The sequence below is a fragment of the Fringilla coelebs genome (genome assembly GCF_963513975.1).
Source record: "Fringilla coelebs genome assembly, chromosome: 2".
Lineage (NCBI taxonomy): Eukaryota > Metazoa > Chordata > Aves > Passeriformes > Fringillidae > Fringilla > Fringilla coelebs.
Genome location: NC_140029.1, coordinates 30686691 through 30711006, shown reverse-complemented (window position 1 = coordinate 30711006; position 24316 = coordinate 30686691). Strand labels below are relative to the sequence as shown.

At 42.3% G+C, this 24316-nt stretch overlaps 1 protein-coding gene across 1 annotated transcript in view; it reads left to right on the top strand.

The window, feature by feature from the left end:
* The first annotated feature begins 249 nt into the window (after nt 1-249).
* Nucleotides 250-24316, top strand: part of NPAS2 (neuronal PAS domain protein 2) — a 52513-nt gene continuing 28446 nt past the window's right edge. The window contains exons 1-6 of the mRNA XM_084227237.1: nt 250-296; nt 5090-5238; nt 8411-8502; nt 11811-11900; nt 17755-17875; nt 18885-18998. Coding sequence (XP_084083363.1) covers nt 265-296; nt 5090-5238; nt 8411-8502; nt 11811-11900; nt 17755-17875; nt 18885-18998 — 598 coding nt within the window. The 5' untranslated portion in view covers nt 250-264. The remainder of the gene's footprint in view (nt 297-5089; nt 5239-8410; nt 8503-11810; nt 11901-17754; nt 17876-18884; nt 18999-24316) is intronic.

Below are 24316 nucleotides of genomic sequence, written 5' to 3'. Positions count from 1 at the left end.
GTGGTGCCTGGGAGCCTTGATCCCTGGCTAGAGACCCTAAGGCTAGCTTAATGCTCAGGAATAACATTACCCACAATGGGTATTTCCTAAAATCAAGGGCTGTGGCATAGAGCACTGCTGACACATTTATCTGACCTGGATATCATCACTTTATTAAATTGAAATAGAGTGACTGTGAGATTAACCTGCAAATAGAGCTAAAAAAATGACAATTCATACTGATTCTTGCATTCCTTCAACAGAAAAAACTGCTTAGACAATCTAATGGATGAAGATGAGAAAGACAGGGCAAAGAGGTGAGTATCTTTTCTTTTATAACTCTCTGTGATGAGCTTGATACTGTTTGTTGCTGCAGAAGCTGTTTTATCCATAATCAATTAATCAAAGAGCAAGAGAGTAAAATACAGTCAAACACAACTTGAAAAACTGCCATCTCACAGACTCCTACTCCTGGCTGCACTGTAAGAAGAAAATAACTTAGCAGTGTTTCCTGTGGAAAATGTTAAAAAAGCCAAGGCATTGATCATTTTCTTCACATGACTGCAGAACATCAGAACTGAAGCACCAGCAACATTCTTCTGCCACTATAATACATCATCTGAGCTTCCAGAGTGTACAAAAATGTTGTGGTTTTCTTTTTTCTTTAAATTTCTTTTTCAAAGAAAAAGAACAGGAAAAGAGGGGTTTTTTTCCCTATTAGAATGGTCATTTATTCATTTATTCATCAATGCCTATCTCTCAGCAATGAAAACACCCAGAAGTTACCTTTGGAGCAGAGAAAGACCAGGAAAAGTCAGCCTTAAACTGGCACAAACCTATATTCACATACAGTCTGTACTCCACTGAGTCCCAGTTGGTGGGAATTCACTGTGAACCCTTTGTTGGGAGAGAAAAGGTGTGTTTCAAGGCAGAAGACCTGTGGCTATGAAACTCTTAGTAACTGTCAGAGCTGACCAGCATCTGCAGAAAAGCAGTTTGGAAGCATTCGAGGTTATCAATGCCTCAGCCCGCAGTTTAATTACTTTAGAGAGAGACAGAGGTTGCCCACATTTTTCCCCTTGGTTCCTTCTAATGAGAGTATTTCCAGTCCAGGCACAAGCAGTTGATCCAGTTTCATCTCTTTTGATTCCTTCTCTGCTTCTTTCCCTCCCCGCAGCTTTGTTTCACCAATATAGGTCAGCACAGGCTGCAGCCAGGCTCAGCTGTTCCCCTTTGCTTCCTTTTGGAGGGTGCAGAAAGGAGCCCACCTTGCAGCACTGCTTCACCTGCTAAAGGCCTGATTATCTTCAAGATATTTGTGTGCTAATTGTTTAGTAAAAGAAAAATTCATTAAATGAATGCATATATGTAAAAAAATAGGATAACATGTATCCTCGCTATCGGCAATTGTCATCACCATCTGCTATGGTTTTCATGCCGTTTGTTCCCAGAAGAAATTTTTGTCGTACCCTGGGGCAGGCCTCTATCAGGGTGCATAAAAAAGTTATAACTTTCAAAATTAGAAAAGGAAACTGCTTCTTCAGATTGTAATTTAAGTTCATGTTGATTTTTAGAAATAAAGCTAAAGTTGAAATGGAGCTTGAAACCATGAGATGCTTCATGAAGCTCTAAAGTCAATACATTATACTGAAACGGCTCAGATTCATTTAAAAGTTACAGGTTTTCTTCCAGAGAGAGTCAAACTTAGGAGAAGCTATATTATTAATGTTTTGCTGCTGTGTCTTGTAAACTGAGGACTCTCACCTGTCTTGTACCACATGGAAAACGCCTTTTTTTTTCCTTCTATTTGATATGAGGACTGGGTCCTGCAGGGCTGAGAAATACCAGAAGAGATTAAAAAGCTCGGGAAATTGTTCTCTCCTGTTATTTTCTTGGTTAAAAGTAGGTGAGACTGAAGATTTCTGGGCCTAAGTTTTTGGGATGGTCTCAAGCCAGGAGGTGAGTTTCTCAGGTTAGGTGTGTGTAGAGATACACATCCACAGCATGTACATCTGCTGCAGTTTTTAGGCGCTTTCAGGTTGTATTACACAGACATGAAAAAAGGATCCGTCCTCTCCTGAGAAGAGGAACTTGCACTCTCACCCTTGTGAGAGGGTTTAACACCCAAGTGTTTAATATTTGGCCAAGATCAGGAAGAACACTGGTTAAATTGAGCCCTTTTCTGCAGCACCTGACTCTCTAAGGCACAACTTCACTGCAACAACCTAAGGACTAAAATGTGGGCATGATGGCACCACAGTTGGGAGTATTGAAGACCTATGTGAGGTTTTCTGATCTTCTCAGGTCAGAAGCCATAGTTTCCTTTTCAGTTTTTTGAGGCTAAATGAGGTTTATTTTGGTTTTAGATATTTATTATTTTTAAACAAAAGGTGTGCTTTGTGCACTTTTTTCTCTATTTGCTCTTCTTTCAGTTTACTTTAATACTATATAATTTTAAAATACTTTTTTTACAATTCAATTGAATTCCAAATTCCAACTAAAACCAGCTTGAAGTGAACCATGAGAAAGTGCTTAATCATGAAGACTACTACCTGCCATTTTCCACTGAAATAAAATGTAAATTTAAGAATCTGAATGAAGGTATGTGGTACAGTTACTTGCATTGATGCATATATAACACACTCCACTGGACAGCCAAAAGAAATCTGAAATTTAGTGTAAAGTCATATTTCATTGTAAATTAGCAAAATGTGCATCTACTGTTCAGTCAGTATCTAAGACAACAAGCAGCATATATGTAAGTGAATAAAAATGGCTGTTAAATTGTTCATTTTGATCATTCTGAATTCAGGCTGTTCTGTATTGCTTTTTGCTGTATTCACTAAAAATCCTGATTTTATTCATATTGTCTATCCTCCTTCTCCTTGAATATGCTGTAATCTTTGTGGAGTAGCAAGGAGGGAGGAGAACTGGGACAAGTAGTATGGAATTAAGACAGAGGTTGTTTGGGCTTACTGTAATTGTATGCCCTAGCAGTGAAGTAAGCAAGGCTAGAAAATAATCTTCAAAGGGAAGTGACAAAAACTCTGTTACTTCATGCATTTATAACTGTACTAAACAAAGTATTTTCAACTGTGCAGGGATAGTTTTTATAATTTTTTCCAATCTTTTCTCATTTTTTTTTCCTTTTCAAAACTTAACTGTGATCATCAATTCATATCTTGGTAGAGTTATTTCCACTAGAGGAGTTTTATATTTCCTTTGTGAATAAAATGTCAAGTGTTAAAAATAGATTCTTCATATTTCTGTCAAGGCTTTTTTCTTTTCTTCTTTTTTTTTCTTTTTTTTTTTTTTAAGCAACACATTCCCTATTGACAGCTTGGGGTTTAGATTATTTTCAGGGAAATCTGGACTCTTTAATCTTAAAATGAACTGAGGATTGAATTATGAGGAAGTAAAATGTTGATATTCTTAATGTTGCCCTGAACTGTAGAGAATAGGATAAGGCTGGAGCTTTTCACATCTTGTTCTGACAGCCTTTTGCAGCGTAATAAGAGCAAGCTGAAATCAGTCAGGCAGTATCCACCCAATCTCTTGTGTTCAAAGCTGTAAAATAATCAAGCATTGGCTTCTATCCAGTGTATCTCCAAGTGTGTTCAGGGTTGAGAGCAAGACAAACAAAAATTACCCTTCTGTCAGTAGTAACATCTAGAAGCCTCTGTAGTAATTTCTCTGCTGAAAATGTTTATTGCTATCCTGGTCCTCGCAGGGGACCATGTAGATGCTGGGCTAAATTCTGCTCTGATTTTCAGCAGTGTGTATCCAGAGCTGCTTTGAGGCCCAGCAGAGTTAGCTGGGACTGAGAAAGTCAGAGTGAGAACTGGCCTCTTGGCTTTTCTTTTCCATCTACATGTAACCAGATTTTTCAGTCTTTGCGTAATCGACAAGGCAAATCTCATCTGCTTGAGGACCTCTCAGAAGAACAAACAAACCTACTGGGCTATACTTGTTTCTATTTCCACTTCCATACAGAAGTCCAGGTGGTAACCTCTGAGTCAAACTGTTGTGGTATTCATGAGAACAAGTCAGAAAATGCGTGTGTACAGATTGGCATAGGGTTAAAAAAAAAACCAAAGTGCGCATGCTGAAAAGATTATCAGCAGCCTTAATGACAGTATTATGATGGTGCCAAAACACCCCAAATGAAATCAGATCCTTTCTTCCTTTGAGCTCTTGAAACACAGCAGCAGAAGCAGGCTCTCTCTCAGGAATCTGCAATCTAAACAGACAAGACTGGTGAAGAAAGCTGTCAAGTCTTTGTTTTAAACCTAGAGATTAGGGCACTGACACTGATTTTCCCAGTGGCACACAGATTAAGGGCAAGCACTGCTGGCAATTCCAAGACCCCAAGTCTGGCAATGCATCCCAGCCTCAGACAATCCATGCTGATACCCTCTCTCCTGCATGTCATTGTGACCTTGGAAAGGAGGCTGAACAAAGTGGCGTACTAACCAGATGGGAGCTGCAGCAACTTCTACTCAGGTCTCTGATCTTAATGACTGGAAGACAATATCCTGATTCTTCTCTGCCAGCCTGCAGGTAGGCAGAGCACCTGTGACTAAAGTGGGCAGGTCCTTCTAGATCAGTCCAGCTCCTGTGCAACAGCTGCAGGACTGGGGTCCCTCTATTCTGTTAACACTGCACAGATGGGTATGATCCAGTCTCTTCTTTATGGACAATTTTTCTGTTGTCACAGTATTCCTATTTCTTCTCACTCTGAGTGCCTCCCCAGAGACTGCATGAATTTTTAAGATCCTACATATGTCTGGGAGATGGACAGAGCTCCTTCAACTACAAGCTCAATGCTTCCCTGATAAGCTCAGAGTGTCCAGAGGCAGCACAGAGGAGTGAGCAGAGCCTCCATCTCCCCACTGGGCATTAAAGGTGGCTCAAAGACAAGAGCAGGAGGCAGGAGGTGGGAACTATTGCCTCTTTCTTGCTTCTGCAGCTTTGCTGGAGTCCAGTGTCAATCTTCACACACTGACACGTTCAGCAAGCTAATTTTATGTAGATACATTGCAAAGAGCAGGTACATGATCATTTCCCTTCTTGCTCTGCTCATCCTTTGTTTCTTTTCCCCTGTCTACAGGGCTTCGCGTAACAAGTCTGAGAAGAAGAGGCGCGATCAGTTCAATGTTCTCATCAAAGAGCTCAGCTCCATGCTTCCAGGCAACACTCGCAAAATGGACAAAACCACTGTGCTGGAAAAAGTCATCGGCTTTCTGCAGAAACACAATGGTAAGATTTAGTGCAGCTCTTCATGCACTTGCCAGACAGTTACTATAATATCCTGTTTCCTTCAGTGATTATCAGAGTGGCTCGAGGGACCTAAAAGTGCCAACATAAGGTATTTGAGGTTTTTTCCAACATCATCAAAAAAGATCATTTGCAGACACTGTGCTGCCCAAATCCATCTCCTTGTTTGCTCTTCATTTGAAGACGGCTCTCAACCTGCTAGAGAAGGGGGCAAATGGCAGCAGCTGAGGGAAAGACGGCAGCTGCATGCATGCCCTGCAGCACTCATGAAGAAGACAGATGCTTTGAACAAGAGAGATTTGGGATCAGAGGGAAGATTCCATTACTTGAAATTTGCAATATTCTGAGCAGAAGAACAAAGTATTCGCCCCAGTTTCTCTGCAGAAAAAATGCAGGGAAGCAATCTGTTCAGCACCCCAACTCCTCAGTGGACTGTGTAGGACTCAATTTTCCACACTGAGTAGAAAACTCAGACCAGAAAGTGCCTCCTTTTTTGAAGCTGGCCTCAGCAAATTGCATCCACAGATAGTTGACATGCTTCACCCAGTTTGCATAAGCTACATCACATGTGCACAGCATCCAGTTCCAGTAGTCAAGGTGAGCACCAGAAAGCTGGGAGTTCATTTTTAAAATGCTTGCACCAGTGACAGTTAAGTCCCTTAGAAATGTACCTTCACAGAGGGCAGAGGAGATTTCTGACCTTGCTGATCTAGTCTCTTTGGTCTAGTTTGTACTCAGAGTGGGGAATGTGCACTATGGCCTTCCTGATGCTTTGGCATCCACCAGTAGTGGTCAACTGAAGTGCTCCTCCCTTATAAATCAGGGTACTGATTCAAAATGGGGCTCTCCTACTCTGCCCCTATGAGGAAGAGGCTTCAGTGGGTGACTGTGGGGAATGCCCCCGGTCCCAGAAAGCAGGGGTCTCACAAGATGGTGAACTACATTGCCTAGCTTACCTTGGCTCATCCAACACCTCCTTCCTGGAAAGACCATTAAAACTCTTATATCATTACTTGAAACAGAATGGAGTCACAGATGTCAGTCTTACTGAGGAAATAAGTATAACAGTTCTGGCATTAGAGTGCAGCTTCTCCTTAAATGAATTTTTACCACCGACAAGATAGAATCCTATATTTGTTTAGGTTGGAAAAGACATTTAAGACCAATGAGTGCAACTGTTATGGTTTGTACAGGAGGGGATGACCAAGACGTCTCAAGGTTTAATAGTTATGTACACTTTTAAAAAAATTATAGTAATAACTCACCTTTTTTTTTTTTTAGCTGCCCAAGGTACAGGAAGATGTGAATATGCTCAATTATAAAGCTGAGCAAAGAACAATCACCCAAGATTTGAAATAAGTGCATAAGTGTAGCTGAAGGTCCAAATAATTTACTCCAAAAGGTGCTTTTCCTTGAAAAACGACTAGATGAAGGAAAGCTAACAGTCACAAATCTTTCCACAGCAATTGGGTCAAAATGTGACTGGGGCTTGTGCACTTGCTAAAAAAAGCAAATGTTATCTATTTTTAAAGCAGATTAGTAGTCACAGAATATAATACAAAGCATCAGCATTTAAAAGTGTTGATTATCCTCAGCATACTTTGGATCTGGTTTATTGAGTCATGTTCCCCTTCTGTTTGGTAGGCTAAACCAAGATTTTAGTCATAACAGAGGAGAAGGCAAATTTTCAGATTTTTTCCTTCATAAACAGCCTCCTTCATTATAATCCACAGAATCTCCCAAATCTCAAGTAATTCTCCCAATGCCCACCATTTCATGTACATTGGCTTTTCCAAGCTACTGATCTGCTGAAAGTATCCTATATTCTGAAACTACATTAAATATCTGATGGACTCTTTTTCCTTAGTCTGCTTTTCAAACCTGTGTGTAAAACCACAGGGGGGTTGTGGAGAGTTGCCATGCTGCCTGTGACAGCCCCCAATAGTGCAGAAAGCAACTCAAGTGAGCTGGTAGAAGCAAATGCCTGCATCTGCACTAATACAGCCTGAACAGAGGATTTGATTTCTTTCTTGGTGACAAAATGCACTGGCACTTGTAGAAATTTACTGTCTTTAGTATCATTTTTCCGTTTGTGTTTCTCTGGCCAGTTTGCCTATGTGCTCTGAATACAGAGCATTGAGTGTTACATGCTCTGGAAGTGTTAATCAACAGGATTAATTAAAGTGCTAATCAACAGGAGGTGCTGAAAAGAGAAGGTTCTGTGCTCGCCATCCCCTCACTACTAGACCTGAGTGAGGGAGCCCTCCTAGAGAAGCACAGTGAGCAGCAAACTATAAACCAGGTCAAGTTTCTGAAAATTAGAGCTGTCCCCCAGAATCCTGTTTGACTCAGAGCTAACATAAGTGACTTTTTCAAAGGCAAACAGTGTTACCAGCTATCCAATACAGTCCCCAGTTTCAGTGCAGTCTGTGAGTTGTTATCCTGGTGTGTCTGCACTCCTCCATGGAAAGCCCTCCAGGAGCAAGCCCTCTGCCATGGGGTCAGGATAGGACAACAGTGGGGCAGATCTCCTCCTGGGGCCTTATGTGCTGGCAGCACAGGGGACCCTGCCCTCCTGACAGGATTTGGAATGAGATGCTGGTGCTCCATTCCTTCACCTAGGCTGCTCTGCACCATGTGGCTGAAGGTAGGGAGAGGGTGGTGGCATTAGCACTGATGTAAAGCTGCTGCAAATGCTTGTGATTTGCTCTCCTTTTGGAAAACAGAGCAATAGCTCTGCAGTTTGGGGTCACAGCCCTTTGGGGCTCCTCTGAAGGAGCTTTCTTGCTCTTCTGTTTGGCACAGAAGCTTTAGGCTGCAGCCTCTCCAGCATCCTGATTTTGAAGCTGTAAATTGTAAATAGCAATTGGACACATGCTAATCCTTGCCTTGATTTTAATTTCATGCAAAGTGGTTTTATCTTTTGATCAATACCCCAGTAATGCTGCTTGAGTCCAATGGCCTTGTGAATACAAGCTCCCTCTGAAGTCAGTACAAGCTGACTTGAGTAAAAAATGTGGAAAGCATTTCAGGCTTGAAAACTGCAATTTTTGAATACAAAGGTTATTTCTTTCTTTTCATAGTGACTCATATGTAATATTTCAAGACAGAAGTTAATTAGAATTTTAAAGATGTAAATATTCTATTTGTCTAGAAGTCTCAGCGCAGACGGAGATTTCTGAAATTCAGCAGGACTGGAAGCCTTCATTTCTCAGCAATGAAGAATTCACCCAGCTGATGTTGGAGGTAAACATGCACATACACCTTTCCCAGTTTTGTCTAGCACTCATGGAAATGCCCATGCATTTAGAACAAACTGTCATCTGCAGTTCCAAAAGAGGAGGTTTTGGGAGCTGCTGTATTTGACTATCAAGCAGAGCTGTCACCTGTTGCTCTTTCCTCTCAGCAGTACCAATGGCCCGGGACTGCTGCAGCCTGCAGAACTGTGCAGCAGTTCCCAAGAAAAGCAGCTCAGGGCAAAGGTTCAAATCACAGGATTTTTTTGGTTTTTTTTACAAACAGAGGTGAGGTAAAGGGCACATGGCTGTTTTTCTCCTGTTCTTGGAAGGCATTGTTAGCATCTAATATTTATGCAAGATTAGCACCTGAAACGCAGTGGTGTCGCGTCCCTCTAGTGCTAGGTGCTGAACAAGCAGATAAAGCCTGACAGCTCCTCTTGGCTTGATGCAGTTGGTACTTTCACTCTGATTTTCAGGGCCCTTATCAAACTATATTTCTTATAGTTTCTTATATTTCTTCTTATTCTAGCACTTTGCAGTCATAGCTTTTCAATTATGGCATAGGTTCTTTTAATGCTAGCTGGGATTTGAAGGGAGGCGATGCAATTGTATTTATGTAGGTTCAAAATGAAAAGCAAATGAGTTGCTAGAATGCATTTTTCTCTCTCAGTAATAGCTAGAACTGCCTTTAGGCAGGGTCTTCTCCTGTACTGAACACACAGATGTTGCATAGCCCCACAGTGTCCTTTGAGAACAAGCTTCTTCTCCCACAAATGATGTGAACATGGCACATGATCCAGGCTCTAGTGGTGGGCAGGGAAGGATGTTGGGGAACAACTTCACCACCAAGGAGTGGCATAAAGCAGGAGCACGTTGCTGGCTCCCAGAAGCTGGCAGTCCTTTGGCCATTGCAATTTGTTGTGATGAGACTCCCCTGGACTAGTTTTATGAGACACTTTGCTCCCATTGCTCTGACAACCGCCCATTTCCATCTCTGTGCACAGGAACTTAACACACATAACTCCTTCAGTCCGCACTGAAATATGCCCCTCAGATAGCAGTAAATTGACTGTTGTTTTGACAGGTTGGGTCTTTGTTGATTCTACTTGTATGTTGCACAATTTTAGATTAAAACAATCACTTTTGGTTTCCCAGCTTATAAATCACCTCCTTGCTACTGTGATTTTCCATGCCCTTCAAGATAACATTGGGTATTGGGATGTCCTGTTGTGACAGATGTTCATCATTCCCTGCTATTTTGCCTTTCTACTAATCTTATTTTATTAGCATTTGGACATGACTGCTTGAAGTTTTTCCCATCCTGTTATTAAAAGATGGGTAGGGTTTTTTCTGAGCACTAATTCAAAAGACTCAAGGCATAATTGACTGCAGTAATATATCAGCTTTCCTGAAAATGGCCTTTTCTTACCACATTGAAAAGGCTGTCACCAAATTACAGTGGCCATGAGGCTCTGTTTGTCTGTCTAGGACTGATGCAATAGTAAAACCTTTGAAGATGAACATGCTCTCTTAATGTTGGAATGTCCAGTTGCAAGTAAATAAAAGCAGAGTTATATATGCACACATTAACTTGATTTTACCACAAGGTTCTGATATGAGTCACTGTGTGTAATTTGCATTAGATACAACAGGATATGAAATAAAGACTTGATTTTTTAAAAACTAACAGTCTTCACCATAGTAACGTGCACAATCTAACTGCCTTGTAAAACCACTGCTCTCTTCTATGGGTTAACAGCTATCATGCTTTTTTAGAAAACAGCTTGAATGTACTGCACTAAAGAAAAACATATTCTCTGCACCTAGATTAACAAAATCAAACTAACTATAGCAGCTGGAGGGTTTTCAGAGATGCTAAACACTCACTCTTCTACTGGGGTATAAGTTGTTGACTTGCTTTTCAAAGGATTGAAGCACCAGCAGATTCCCATTGACTTAAATAGTTGTGGGTGCTCAGCATTCTCTGGAAAAAGGAACATATGTTTGTGTCTTTATTCAAGGCTTTGTGTTTTCCTTTTTTTTTTTTTTTTTTAAACAATTAGCATTTTCCAGTGTTCTCAGAATTCTTTCCCTTATTGAAGTCAGTAGGGGGGGAAGGATGTGCTGGGTCTTACAAGATCAACTGCAAGTGTGGCTTGGAGGCAGGCCTGGATTTGTGGTATGATTTTGTAACGCCGTGGCTCTCTGGTCAGGCTGTTTGCAGTACACCTGTCTCCTGAGCAGGTATGGCCACTGGAGCATTGTCAAACACTGCTCTGTTCAGTAGTGCTTGCAGTGCCTTTGCTGCTCAAATACTGCTGGCAAAACTGACTCCAGAACATCAGGAAGGATTCGGACTTGCTCCGCTTGAAGGGTTGGGAGCCTCACCAGTCACTCCCTAATGACCATGGGATAGTTTTAATGCATTATCTGAGCACCTACTGTTGTGTCTTAATTTTTTGAGATGTTCTTCTTACAGTGATCTGAAGATCATCTAGCTTTAGTTCCCTCTGAAGAGAATCCCCCAAAAACTTAAGTTAATCTTGCCTTAGATCTCAAAATCCACCTAGGTTTAATTTTGAGCAAAACTTAGCTCAAAACTTGGCAGCTCAAGCTAAAGAAGAGACTCATTTTGAAGGTGAAATTTCTCCTGTGCAGAGGGTGGGGTAAGGCTGACATTTCCCTTCAGTCCTAGGAGTGGAGGGCCTTACCACAAGATGGGACCAAAGTGAGGAAGAAACTCTGCAGAAGGGTGAATTTGTCTTGGAATGAGTAATCTAATACCATGACCTTTAAAATAAATCACTCAATTAAAACTCAGGCTAAGGATTATTTGATCATTTGCATTGCTTTTACTTACATGAAAGCCCAGTAATATACAATGTTACATTAATACAAACTGAGATTTATGGGGTTTGCAGAGAAGTACCATTTTGAGATAGGACTGCATCCTTTCATCGTCCTTTGATATTTACACAGAGCTCAAATGTTCATTTTAATAACTTCCAAGGGATCCAGTCTTAGTCATTTTGCATTATTAAAATGTGTGATTAATTTAAAAACTGAGACATGAAATGTTCCTGTGAGCCCTTTGTTGCTTCAATAGTAGGTTTTACTAGACTACAAAGAGTCTTGTAAAAGTTAAATCAGACTGTAAAATCAGAGAATTACTGTTCTGCAACTTGAGATAACATTCCTACAACTCGATAACAATATGGTGCCAAAGTCAAACTGTTTTGATCAATACATGATGAGATGTCCTGTTTACACCACTCATTCCTATTAAAGCACTCTCCACTTGTCTGTTTTCCTTAGGCATTAGATGGCTTCATTATAGCAGTGACCACAGGTGGAAGCATCATCTATGTGTCTGACAGCATCACACCTCTTCTAGGGCATTTACCGGTGAGTAATTCTGGCATTGCCTTTTCTACTACACATTGTAGAATTGGGCACTGCTCTTGTAGGAGCAGTGTAAAACAGTGCTGGGGGTGGTGTTTTCCTAAAAATGTGGTGAGGGAGTTTGTCCCTGCATTATGCTGGCTGCTGCTGTTGCTCAGCTCTGCATTCTCTCTCTGTCTGATTCATATCCTTCAGGTTTTTGTTGCTATGAGGCACTTCAGCTTGAATGGAAAAAGCTCTGCAGGAATAGTCTGGCCAGGGGAGGGACAGGGTGACCTGGCTGATCTTTTCCATCTCTGATTTCTAAGCTAGCAGAGAATAGCACCAGTGCTGCTGGCAGCCCAGTGAGGAGCTTGTTAAGGGCCTTATTCTGCTCCCAGGGAGGTAAAGGACAAAAGCCCCATTGAATTTGGGGTTAGCTGGAGGCTGCTGACAGCTCTCCCTGCAGCTCCCCTGTGCCTTCCCAGGGGGAGCACACTGCTCCCAGGAGCTGCTGGTGGAGCCGATGCTGGGTGCAGCCCTGCACCAGTGCAGCCGATGCTCGGCACATTCAGCTCCTTTTGTCTGTGTGCTGCTCCAGGAGACACTCCTGTGCTTTGGCTTGGGCTGGAGGAGCAGGGGAGAGGGACTGCTCCAAACCCTGCTCCTGTTGCTAAGGCTGCTCTAGGAGAAATGGCACAATAATTATGGATTAATCCTCACACTCATTTTTAGTACCCTGGTCTCAAATAAATACATGCCCGGGAGAAAAAATTAGCTGCCAAATCATTATTGTACTACCCCCTGCCATGTTCTTAAGAAAATTACAATTCTCTTTCTCTCATTTAGTTTTTCACCAAATATGTGTTATGTTTTCCACCCAGACAAATGTATTTCACGACATTACCTTGCTGGAATAAGCACAAAAATTATTTTCTTCTGAGACAAAGGGAACTTGATGAAAGAGCAGCTCCTGGTAAATGCAAAAATATTGCTATGCAACAACAGATTGAACTGAGTCTATCTCTTTCAGTTTTCTTTCATCCTTAACAGTTCAGAAGACCAGTACTTGACTATTTTCTGGCATTTGCCTCACTTCAAGGGTAGGGAGAGCTCCGTCCTACACACAGGCTATGGGGTTTTCATACACTTACTGATTTCCATGAAATTTCCTTCTTTTTCATCATTTGGAGGTTTCATTGGTATCCCTTTCAAATACTGATTCTTAGTGGACATGATGGATCTGTGGAGGGAAAGTATTCCTCTTCAGGAAAACACATTTCAGACCCTGTGCCTGAAGTCTGAAGCCCTGACTGAACATGGATAGATTCAGGTTTACAATTCCTGAGTTGCACCATCAGAAACTAAATTGGTTTTCTCTTCCAAAGACATGCTTTGTGTGATAACCTGACATGGTATCCAGCCCAAAATGAGGAAAAAGATGGACATTACTTTTTGTTTGCATAGAAGCAGCACATGACAGTCCAAGTCAGGGACCAGCCTGACCGGGCTGCAGGTGGAGCAGACCTTCCTGGAGCTACTGGAATGGTAATGGTTAACAATGGCCCCACCAGCCCACACCTGCAGAGGAAGCATCCCAGAGGCCATAAGTGAGCAAGGAATAAAGGCTTCTGCCTGAGCCAGGTTGGCAAATCACTATGGCCATGGGCAGGGGCCCAGCTGAGGGTGCTTCTAGGAGCACACTAGGTATTTTAGTCCTCTGTTGCCCTTGTCATCTGTTTTTTTTTAAGTTTTAAACCTGATCAGAGTGCAATCTGGAAAATCTATGTGGCTTATTTTGTTTACCTCGAGGACCTATTTGTAAGTTAAATTCAGTCACTGTTTGAGGGACAAAATACCAATTCTTTCTCCTCTGTGACAACAGAGAAAAAATACTCTGAAAGTCTTCTGCTTTGAACAATGAAAGGAATGCAAAACTGGGCAGAATGCAGAGCGGGCTCTCTGAGGGCTCCTCAGTTAAGAAAACTGATGTATTTTCTTTCATTAAAATCATGAAAGTTCTAGTGCTGAGAACAAATATATCCGGTTCTCTTTAACACAGATTCCCATACTTCCATGGAGAATTTTCAGACACAAATTTCCCCTGTTGTAATTCTAACTTTTTTTTTTAATGAGGTCTGGAGACTACTTGTAGGGTCAGTTGAGATGAAGAGGTCTAGCTCACATGGTAGGGATGACTCTGAAGTGAACTCATTGAAATCTGACCACAACTCATAGCATTTGCCAGTCAGATGGTACACTATGACTCCAAGAATATGCAGTCTCTTGAGAAGGGTCCTCCCTGTCCCTTCTTGCCTGCTTTTCCAGAGGGTCCCTGGCAGGGTTGATATTTCTCCTCAGAGGCTACCCAGTGAAACTCAAGGAGCTGCTCTGCTGTGTTGGGTGCTTAAGGTAAACCTCAGGATGGAAGACTCCAGGGCATAGCACCTTACAGTGTGCTAATCATGCTGTGTTGCTGTTACAGGGTAGCAGTGAGAATCAGTGCAGGACACACAGGCTCATACAGGGGCCAAATCCCAGCACACAAGTGCATAGCCATCTTTATTTTTTGTGTTGATGGGAAAGAAACTTGTCTCATTTGCAGCCCTCCACCATCCCTTTCCTAGTCACCATGTTTGCTTAGATCCTCTGATTTTTTTTCTCCCTGCAGCAAGAATTTTTCCACCTAACCACTACCCCCATCCTGCAGTAAAAGCAATGAAATTATGAGGAAGGAGTTCCATTCTGGAATACAGCTGTTTTGTTGAAACTGCAGAAATATTTTAACTATGCATCCCATTATTGCAGAACTTGATGTATTGTATTTAGAACAGACTGGCATCCATGTAGGCAAAGGTGTTCTTTGCCTGCCTTAGCTTTCAGGAGTAAATACTCCAAAGCTTTGCTTAGCAGGATCTATAGATTGGAAGATGCAGAGTAGATTCCAGGCTTAGCAGTATAACTATGCATTAACATAGTTCATCTAACAAGCCTGCCCACAGTCACTGTAGTTTATCTATAGTCTGCTTTGCCTATCTCATTCAGCATTCTGTCTCAGCCAGAGGCACAGAACTGCTCACTGCAAGAATAATTAGACAGAGCTGCAAACCATTCCCCTCTAACTGATCCATTTTTATCACTGATGGTCAAATTTTGTAAATAGTATCAGGTCAGAAAAGACCTGCAAAATCATCAAGTCCAACCTTTGACCTACAACCAACATGCCCACTAAACCAAAGTGCAATGTCCACTCATTTTTTGAACCCTTCCAGGGATAGTGATTCTGCCCACTTTCCTGGGCAGCCTCTTCCCATGCTTAATCACACTTTCATGAAGAAATTTTTCATATGTCCGGCCTGAGCCTCCCCTGGTGCAGCTTGAGTCTATTTCCCCTTGTCCTGTTACTGGTTGCCTGGGAGAAGAGACCAACCCCACATCACCACAACCTCTTTTCAGATAGTTTTAAGAGTGTGATACGGTCTCCCCTGAGCCTCCTTTTCTCCAGGCTAAACAATTCTAACTCCCTCAGCTGCTCCTTGTAAGACCTGTGCAACAGACCCTTCCCCAGCTCTGTTGTTCTTCTCTGAACACGCTCCAGCACCTCAGTGTGAAATGAATTGAGCAGTCCAGAACTCGACACAGCACTCGAGGTGCAGCCTCACCAGTGCCCAGTTCAGGGGACAATCCCTGCCTGGTCCTGCTGTCACACTGTGGCTGATCCAGGCCAGGTCACCATTGGCCTTCTTGGCTACCTGGGCACACACTGGCTCATGTTCAGCTGATGTGGACCAGCACCCCTAGGTTCTTTTCCCCTGGGCAGCTTCCCAGCCTCTCTGCCCCAGCCTGTAGCACTGCCTGGGGTTGTTGTGACCCAAGGGCAGGATGTGGTGCTTTGCCTTGTTTGACCCTCATACAGTTGGTCTCAGGTCTTTGATCCAGTGTGTCCAGATCCCTTTGCAGAGCTTATCTGTTTCAACACCTACCTTTTTGCCATGGCATCAGATGTCTGCTCTTTGGGAATGGTGCAGAATTAGCTATGAATAGCTTGCTTGGCATTTTCTACTGTTCCAGTGAGACAGTGGAATATTTGCTTCCACCTCTCTGTTTGACTTAGCAATGTATTCTGGATTGACATATTGATTCAAAAGCATAGTTGAAGTCTTGATGTGTACAAGATCCAGAAGTTCTGTTCTGTGCACTGTTTTACAGGTGTGCCAATCCTCTGCAAGAGGCAAGAGTTTGGAATTGGAGTTTGGTCACAGTATGGAGACAAAAGATTTCAGTTAGAGGAGTGGTGATGGCTTACATTTAGTTTTCCTTCAGTTACTACAGAATAGATGGGAGACTAATTAATCTGGTGGCATAATTGTCATTTACAGGGAAAAAAAAATTTCTGAGATTGCACCTAAGCCTTGAACAAAGCTCACCAGTGCAGTTTCCTGTCAAAGGCTCTCTTTCTTCATATGCACAAAAAAAAATTATATGAAACAATGTCCTACATTTTGTGAAGTATAGTATGTGTATACAGAAGTGTGTATGTAAGTATTTATACATATATAAAAAACTTTATCACATACTGTATCAGTAGGATTCACATTAATAAGATATAAACTAAAGCCACAAAAATAACTTTTGAGTACTCTTCACAACATATTCAAGTAATGAGCGTATATAATACTTATAACTGAATCATCTAAAGCAATGTATTCTTGTTAAGGTGTGCGTATAAAGCATAGCACTCTTGATTTTTAAAGTCTGCTCCATGAGTTTCACCACTCTAAACAGGAATGAATAGAAAGCAGATGGAAACCAAAGCACAATCTTACACAAGTAGATGATGGTTAATAACTTGCCAGTCTCATACAGAGCTTACATGTTTTCAGCATGACTGTACAGTCTGATAGAAGCTGCTCTGATGACACACAAAGCTGTGTCAGTGTGCCAGCTCAGCCTGAGGTAGTCTCAAGTGGGACAGATGTGAGTCGATGCCATTGGAGGGTCACTTTATTTCAGGCTTCCTTTCAGATATACTCTGTTGGGTTAGTCACCACACTGAGCAGAGGGAGACCTTCCTCTTGGCAGCCCATGACAGACTCGTTGTTGTCTCCACTCTGAGCCAGCCATGGCCTTTTGCACAAATCCATCTCCTCTTTCCATTCCCAAATCTCAGTTCCTAGATGTTGGATGGATTTCAGGTTCAAGCCAGCTGATCATGGGGCTGGAGGCACATGGACATTCAGCTCATGGCTGGCCAGAGGAGGGCTTGTGTTGGTGGCACTGTGAAGTCCCCCTCCCAGGAGACTAACTGCTGTAAAGTCATATCCAGACGTGGAAGTCCCCTTCTCCCTGCTCTCACCTGCCAGGATGCAGGAAGTGGGGAACAAAACCTGCCACCCCAAGGGCATTTCCCAGGAGCTGAGGGGATTCTCTTGGGAAGGGGCTTGATCTGGGACTGACCTGGCTGACTCTCAGCCTCACTGCTCCTGCAGGTCACGCTCTGTCAGGGAGAGAACAAATTCCAATGATCCACAACAGGCCTGTGCAAAGAGCTTAGTAGCAGTATGGGGAGCCAGACACCCTTTTCCAGCCCTCTCCCAGGTCTCATCATTTAATTGTGTGGACATACCTGCTGCATCGCGTGGTCTCTGAGAAACATTAAATATTGCTGATTGCTGAGACTTAATCTGATGACCAGCCCACAGAGAAGTGGCCACTCAGTTTGTCCAACAGGTTCCCCCTCTGTTTTAGAGTACCTGGAAATCAGTGAGGAAGCTCCGGTCAAATGCCACAGGCTTTGTATCACATCTTGTTGCGCATCTCTGCAAGTGTTTCTTGTTGTGATATTTCTGTTTGTCTCAGAAGTTATTTCTCTTTGCAGTGTGATGTCTTGGATCAGAATTTGTTAAACTTTCTCCCAGAACAAGAACACTCAGAAATTTATAAGATGTTATCTTCTTGTATGCTTATGACAGATTCTGCCTCATCCGATTACTTAAAAAGTAAGTTTCATTTTATCTTCTCTAGTAAATGAAAAAGCACAGGCAGGATAAAAAATTTTCTCCCAGAAAGAGTTTTTTATGTGATGTGCAGTAAAAAAAATTAGGTTCATAGCCTTTCAAAAAGATCTTGCCACCTGGAATGACCCTTTGGTTCTATTTTTAAATGAAACTCTTTGCCTTTATTTTACTAGGCTAAGACTGCTTGCAGTTATGTTAATTATTAAATATCATATCATTTGAGACAGCTAAGGAAAATAGGTTAGCTGATGGAAATTGAGAGTTCGCCTGAGACAAATCACATCTTAATTGATATTTCAGCCTGTTCAAGTAAGATGTTGTTCAGAGATCAGCTAATGTGGCATATACCTTTGGTTTGCCTTACAGTCAAAAAAATACCTCTAAAACGGTATTTTCTTTTTTTTTTTCCAATTGAAATTTTATTTCCTTGGAAAGGTTTTTACTTCCTCAGCCTTACTCACTCTAGGAGGTAAGATGCAGAAAACCAAAAAAGACACAATAATGTAAGATGTACAGCTGCCCAATCTACTGTATCCTACAAAACCTGCAGCTGATAGCTAATATGCCAAAGTTAATTTAATAGATGTTTTGAGGTAATTAAGCATAGTTTTCCAACACAAGATATAGAACAGCTGTGAGTTATGAGGAGCCTAAATAGAAAAAAGCAGTAAGTGAAGAACCCAGCTCTCTCTGTTGCTGCACCGAGGCTGTGGCCGTGTAACTCCTGTGATGAGGTGGTGTCAGAGAAGGGCAAGCTGGCCCCGAGCTGCAGGCGTGCCTGGGCACAGCGCTGAGCAACCTGCATCCCTGCAAGGCCTTCTTGCAGAGGCTCTGCTCCTGCAATGTATAGCACCTTGGTATTTAGGAGTCCTGAGTGGTAACAAGCTGCTCTTGTGCTGCCAGTTGCAAGATTGGGGTTGGAAGACACCATTGGTTGTTTTTAGCTGAAATAGTATATTTATTTCTTCTTCTTCTTCTTTTAACAATCCAGCTGACAATGAACTAGAGTTTTATTGTCATCTTCTGAGAGGAAGTTTGAACCCAAAGGAATTTCCAACATATGAATACATAAAATTTGTAGGAAATTTTCGGTCTTACAGCAATGGTAAGCTTTAATTGTTGTATAAATGTTCCTTTAGCTGTGTAAAATAAAATATAAGTATTGCTCCATTGAACAAGACAGGCTTTTAACTGACAGAACTATTTTTAACATTACGGGATAAATTTTGCTTCTCACGGATCTCATGGCTGAGTTGCAGTAGCTGGATGAATACATGTGATGAGTGAAATTGTGTTAGTTGCTTTTGTTACTGCCCTTCACTTGCAGTGATCCTGGACTCTGGGTAAGTTTGCAAATAATGACAGGTTTAGATGAGGGTTTATTTGTGCTCACTGATACTGTGTGCTAAGACCCCACCTATTAGCAAAATTATAATCTTGCTTCCTTATCTGCTGGTTTACTTTAAACACAAATTCCATGCCAGAACTGATAACCTGCCAAATCTGTCTTCTTACCCTTCTCTGCAAAATCTTGGGGAAAGGCAGCAGTGCCACGTTTCATCAGAATGGCTGAGGACACTGCCACCCACCTCCCTCTCCAGCTGCCATTTTGCATTCCTCTCCATCACTGCAGAACTCAATACTCTCCAAAAATAAAGGGAATACATGCAGTCAGCATAGTCACTAATGCACCACAGTCAGTCCAGGGAAACCATCTTTCAAGGGGTGAAGAGCAGATTTCCACCTCGCCCATTCTCTAACAAACAGATTGCTGCACGGCCATTAGTGTCAGAAATGAAATACTCTTTTATTCCTTTCCTTCTCCTGCCTGCCCAAGTTTGCTTTAGTTACTTGCCTGACTGAACTCCAGAGTGGCATTTCCAAAGTTGCTGGTATTGTTCCAAATAGGTCATCCTCTGCAAAAAAATTCCCCACCGTGCTTTCCAAAAACTGCACGCCACGCTGTGAAAAAAAAATGTCCCTGTCCCCATTTAACTTTCTGCTTTTGCTCCACATGACTAGAATAGAAACCTACGTGCAGGATGGAGATATGTATTTCTTGTTTGGTGCCATCTGATTTGAGGCTCTATTTGTATAAAAAAATGTAGCTGCCTGTATGCTTTCTAGTTTGAATGAAGTGATATGCGCCTGCCTGACAGACGTGCACACCAAGCTGTTCTGTTTTCTAGAGCAGAAACCGGATTTCAGGTGCTGACTCATAAGGATACATTTCTACCAGGGGAATTTCTGATCCATTTTCTTCAAGGATTTTCAGCCCTTTATTTTGGCATGACATTAATATTGCCCCATTACCCATTAGGATTTCACATCCCAGCTATTTTATCAGTGGCTATCTCAGAAGAATGATAAAACTTACATTACAGCTATCTTCTCTAGCTTAATGCATAGAAACTAAATGGGAACATATTGATTTCAGAAGACACCAAATCATTTTCTAGAGACCCCATCTTAATAGCTTTCAAACAAGTCATGTGCTTTCTTCTTCAAATTTTTCCCCCTTTGTGCCACCTTTTTCTAGATCTTCACTTTATTTTGTCTTTCTCACTTTCTTTCTTTCACTTTCTTCCCATCTCTGCTGCCGCCTGACCCTCTGGTTAACAGGGAGGGGCAGCCTTACCTGGCTCTGTGAGATGGTGCCTCCTGGCCCCCTTGCCATGTGACTATAGTTTCACCAGTTCAGTGCAGAGCCTGATGGAAATGCATCACCAGTGCATGTCCAGCACGACTTCCCTTTGGCTGGGAGTCACTGCCATGGCTGCCTCCCAGCAAAGGTGGAGAGAAGTGCCCTGGACTCAGATGTAGCAGCAGCAAGCTGTTTGCTTGGGAGCTGATAGCCTTGGCTTAGAGGGTGAGCAGCCGGAGGAGGGTGCAGGTCTCCAAAGCGGCTGTCCTTGGATCCACTGGGCTCCTTGCACCAGCCAGCTGCACCCTGAGCAAGGCGCAGGAGAATCAGCTCTAGTGAGCACCATAGGAATGCTCCACCCTTTGGGGAAGCCACCCAAGGGCTGGGGACAAGTGCCTGTGCTTTGGCACGGGGACTTGTGGCACAAACAACTTCAAGCATCTGGTGGGTGCAGGGGTGGGCTGGGTTCCTGCCTCTGTTTGGCCTCTGTTACCAGGCACCATCCCCCAGCCCATGCTCCTCAGGGCTGTCATCCTTTGGGCCAGGCAGCAATTGCCCTCTTTTCCTCCTGTTAAATAAATACCCATTCTCCAGTCATCCATCCTCCAGGTGTGAGGTCAAGTGGGCAAGAAAGAAAGTGGTGGGAGAGACATATCACTCAGGGCAGCATTTGTCCCATATGCATAGGATCAGCTGGCCCCAAAGCCTGCTTTTTGGAGGTGTTTGTGAAGGAAGGTTTCTGAGCTAAAGATAAGAAAAGAGTCAGCTGGGGGAGAAAGACAGAAATTGCAAATTAGGCTTAATTAGCAGGAGACATTCCTTATGAATGTATTGAAGAATGTTTTTCCCTGTAGCTTTTCACAGCAGTGGAAGTGTGAGCATGTTTTTACACATGGGAGACTGATACAGGATGTTCCTTAAATACAAATCCTGCCATTCCTTTTTAGCCACCCAATGCAAACTCCTATCTTTGTTTCCAATGGTTTGCTGAGCATACTCTGAGCCCACTCAGCCTGTATGTTCCTGCCACAAGGATGCCAGAGCCTCTATGGCCAGGGAACTTCTTTTATCCCTAGACAGATTACATCTTATCAGGATACTTAACTATTCTGTTGTCATTAATGTAGAGTTGTAGCAGGAGTAAATCTGTCTCCATTCCTTCTCATTTAACCTTTGCTGATGTTTTTAAGAACTGGTAGGTCCTGCTTCACCCTCTTTAACAGAAATGTCACTATCTTTAATCTACTTCCACATAGCCTTTTTTGTAGCCTCTTTTCAATTACCATCTCCTTAGGCTTATTTTATTATTGTTCATTGCTCATACAGTGTTGGTGCTCGGGGCAAGGAGGTCATGCATGTGACAAGGTCTCCCAGTCACCTTGTCCCCCTCCCTCCTCCCTCATACCTTCTCCCTTAATCGCATTGTTGACTTCTGGCTGAGAACATCATATAGGGATGGGTTTGAATGGATTAATTTGAAGGATTGCAGCTTAGAAAGCCAGTTAGGGGCTTAGCTTCTCTCCCTAACTTTATGGGAGCTCTGAGGCTTTAAAGGCCATTGTACTTAGATGCCAAAGATCATTTTTTCATGCTGAAGTAGGACAAATACCTGATATCTGCCAAGGTGACTTGTCACCAGAATTGCTGTCAGGGAGCCAGATCACACACAATCTGCATCGAACCCACGTCACTGCCACAGGGGAGCAGTCACTGGCATCTTCGCTGATCCCAGAAGAGGCAGGGACATGCATGTACAGGGCCCAGAAATTGCCCAGGAAAGCTCTCACAGTTCACAGCAGGTATTCAGTCTTTCAGGAGATCACTGTCCCTGGAGCTCCTAGGGTCAGCTACAGCTGTGGGTTAGAGGAGCTACACAGTCCAGTGCCAGGGTTAGCAAGAGCATGCACACTTGGACCGGTCCTGAGGAATCTGTACTCTGCAAACCCTGCTGCAGAGCATTTCTGCAGCTGTATCTGCACCAGGGATGTGACATGAGCTGCCTGCACACGAGTGAATCCCCATTGCATTGGCTGTGCCCAAGCGAGAGCAGCTGACCAGCGAGACAGCAGTGCAAGCTGTGCAGAGCGCCTGCATGAGTCACTGGCTGTACTAAATCAAATACAAGAGATTTGATTTTCCATTTGGGAGGATTATATAATCATCATTAATTAAGCTTCAATGAGAAAAGCAGGACTGTAACCTGATGTGAAGATTCAGTAGTCCCGTGAGAGGAAAGGAGGTGGCCCATGGGCCACTCAGACAAAGAAGGTGGAATTCCTTTTTGCTTCTGTGAGAAATGCCTACTTGCTGTCAAATCATCAGGGCTTTTTTTTTGTTTTTGTTTTATTTGTAGAAAGGAACTCTGTCCAATATTTTTATATATTTCAGGTTCTGGGTCTGTAGCCCAGATTTTAATGAGAGTCATGAAGGGAGCTCACATCTGAGGCAGCCAAGTGCATCACTGTACCTATTAACCAGTAGTACCTGATAAGAGAGAGAGTCATAGCAGCATCACCAATGAATAATACAGTGGCTCACACCCAGTCTTGCCTGAGGGCTGAGGGGGAAGGCAAGTAATAAAGGTAATTCTCCCCAAAAGTCCAAGGAAGTGCTCAGCTCCAATATAAAATGTCAAATCAAGTAAGAATACATTATTTTACAAAGCTGCTTAATAGCTCACTCAGATAAGAAATTATAAGATGAGTTGGATTTATTCCTCCTGTGAAAATTGTTTGTACACTTGTAAACACACAAAGATCTCTCATAATTATTTATCCAAATATTGTCTCTGGTATCCTCTTTCTGAAGTGACATACTTGCTTAAAAACTCCTGAAAGGAACAAAACCAGAGTCCTCCCTTTCAAAGAGTTAATCAATATTAAAAAGGACCACCAGCATCTTTTAAGTGATAGATCTGTCCTTTCATCCAAAATCCCTGAAGCTTTCTCTTGAAGAAGTAGATAAGCATTATGTGAAAAGAGTTCCTAATCAAGTCATGTAATATTATAGTGGAATTTAAAATTGTGCATTTTTGTTCCCAATTACATGGAAACTCAGGAAGTATCTGGTTACTGAATGCTAATAATAGAAGATACTCTACTGTTAGCTGATACATCTCTCAGATATAATAATAAGCATCAAGAAAATTACTGTGCTGAGGAGGAAAAAAGTCTTAACTTCCAGAAAAATTAATTGCATCTGAATCAATTTTTAAAAGAAGTAAACAGTTCATACAGAAGATACATTGATCTTGAGCCTCCATAAGTATATGCTGAAACATCTGAAACAAGAGTAACTCAATCCAGAATGAATGTTTTGATCAGAAGCAACAGACACATATTATTATTTGCTCTTAACAATATCATAGAAGCTACTACAGCTAACAATATGCAGCACTCATGCTAGGCTCTCTATGCAAAGAAAAGACACCATTCCTGTCCTAAGGAATCTATTTGGGATTCATATCAACACAGGATGGCCAGGGGAGAAACAGCGGGAGGAAAGAGGAGAGTAAATCAAAGGGGACAGGTGATGTATGGACAGTGTCACTGTTACTCATCTACATGGCTACTGAGAGCAGTCTGGCTTGCCACCAGCACTTTAGATTTATTCATTATATCTGTTAATTGCCAAATATTCTGTTCATCTGAGGCCTGAATTAATTTATATGAAACCATTTTGATTTTATTCTGGTCTGTTTGGCTTGTACTTTTTGAAATCACTGTTAGTTTGCTTGACAGTCACTAAGACTGGTTCTTTAAACATTAACATCTCCTGAC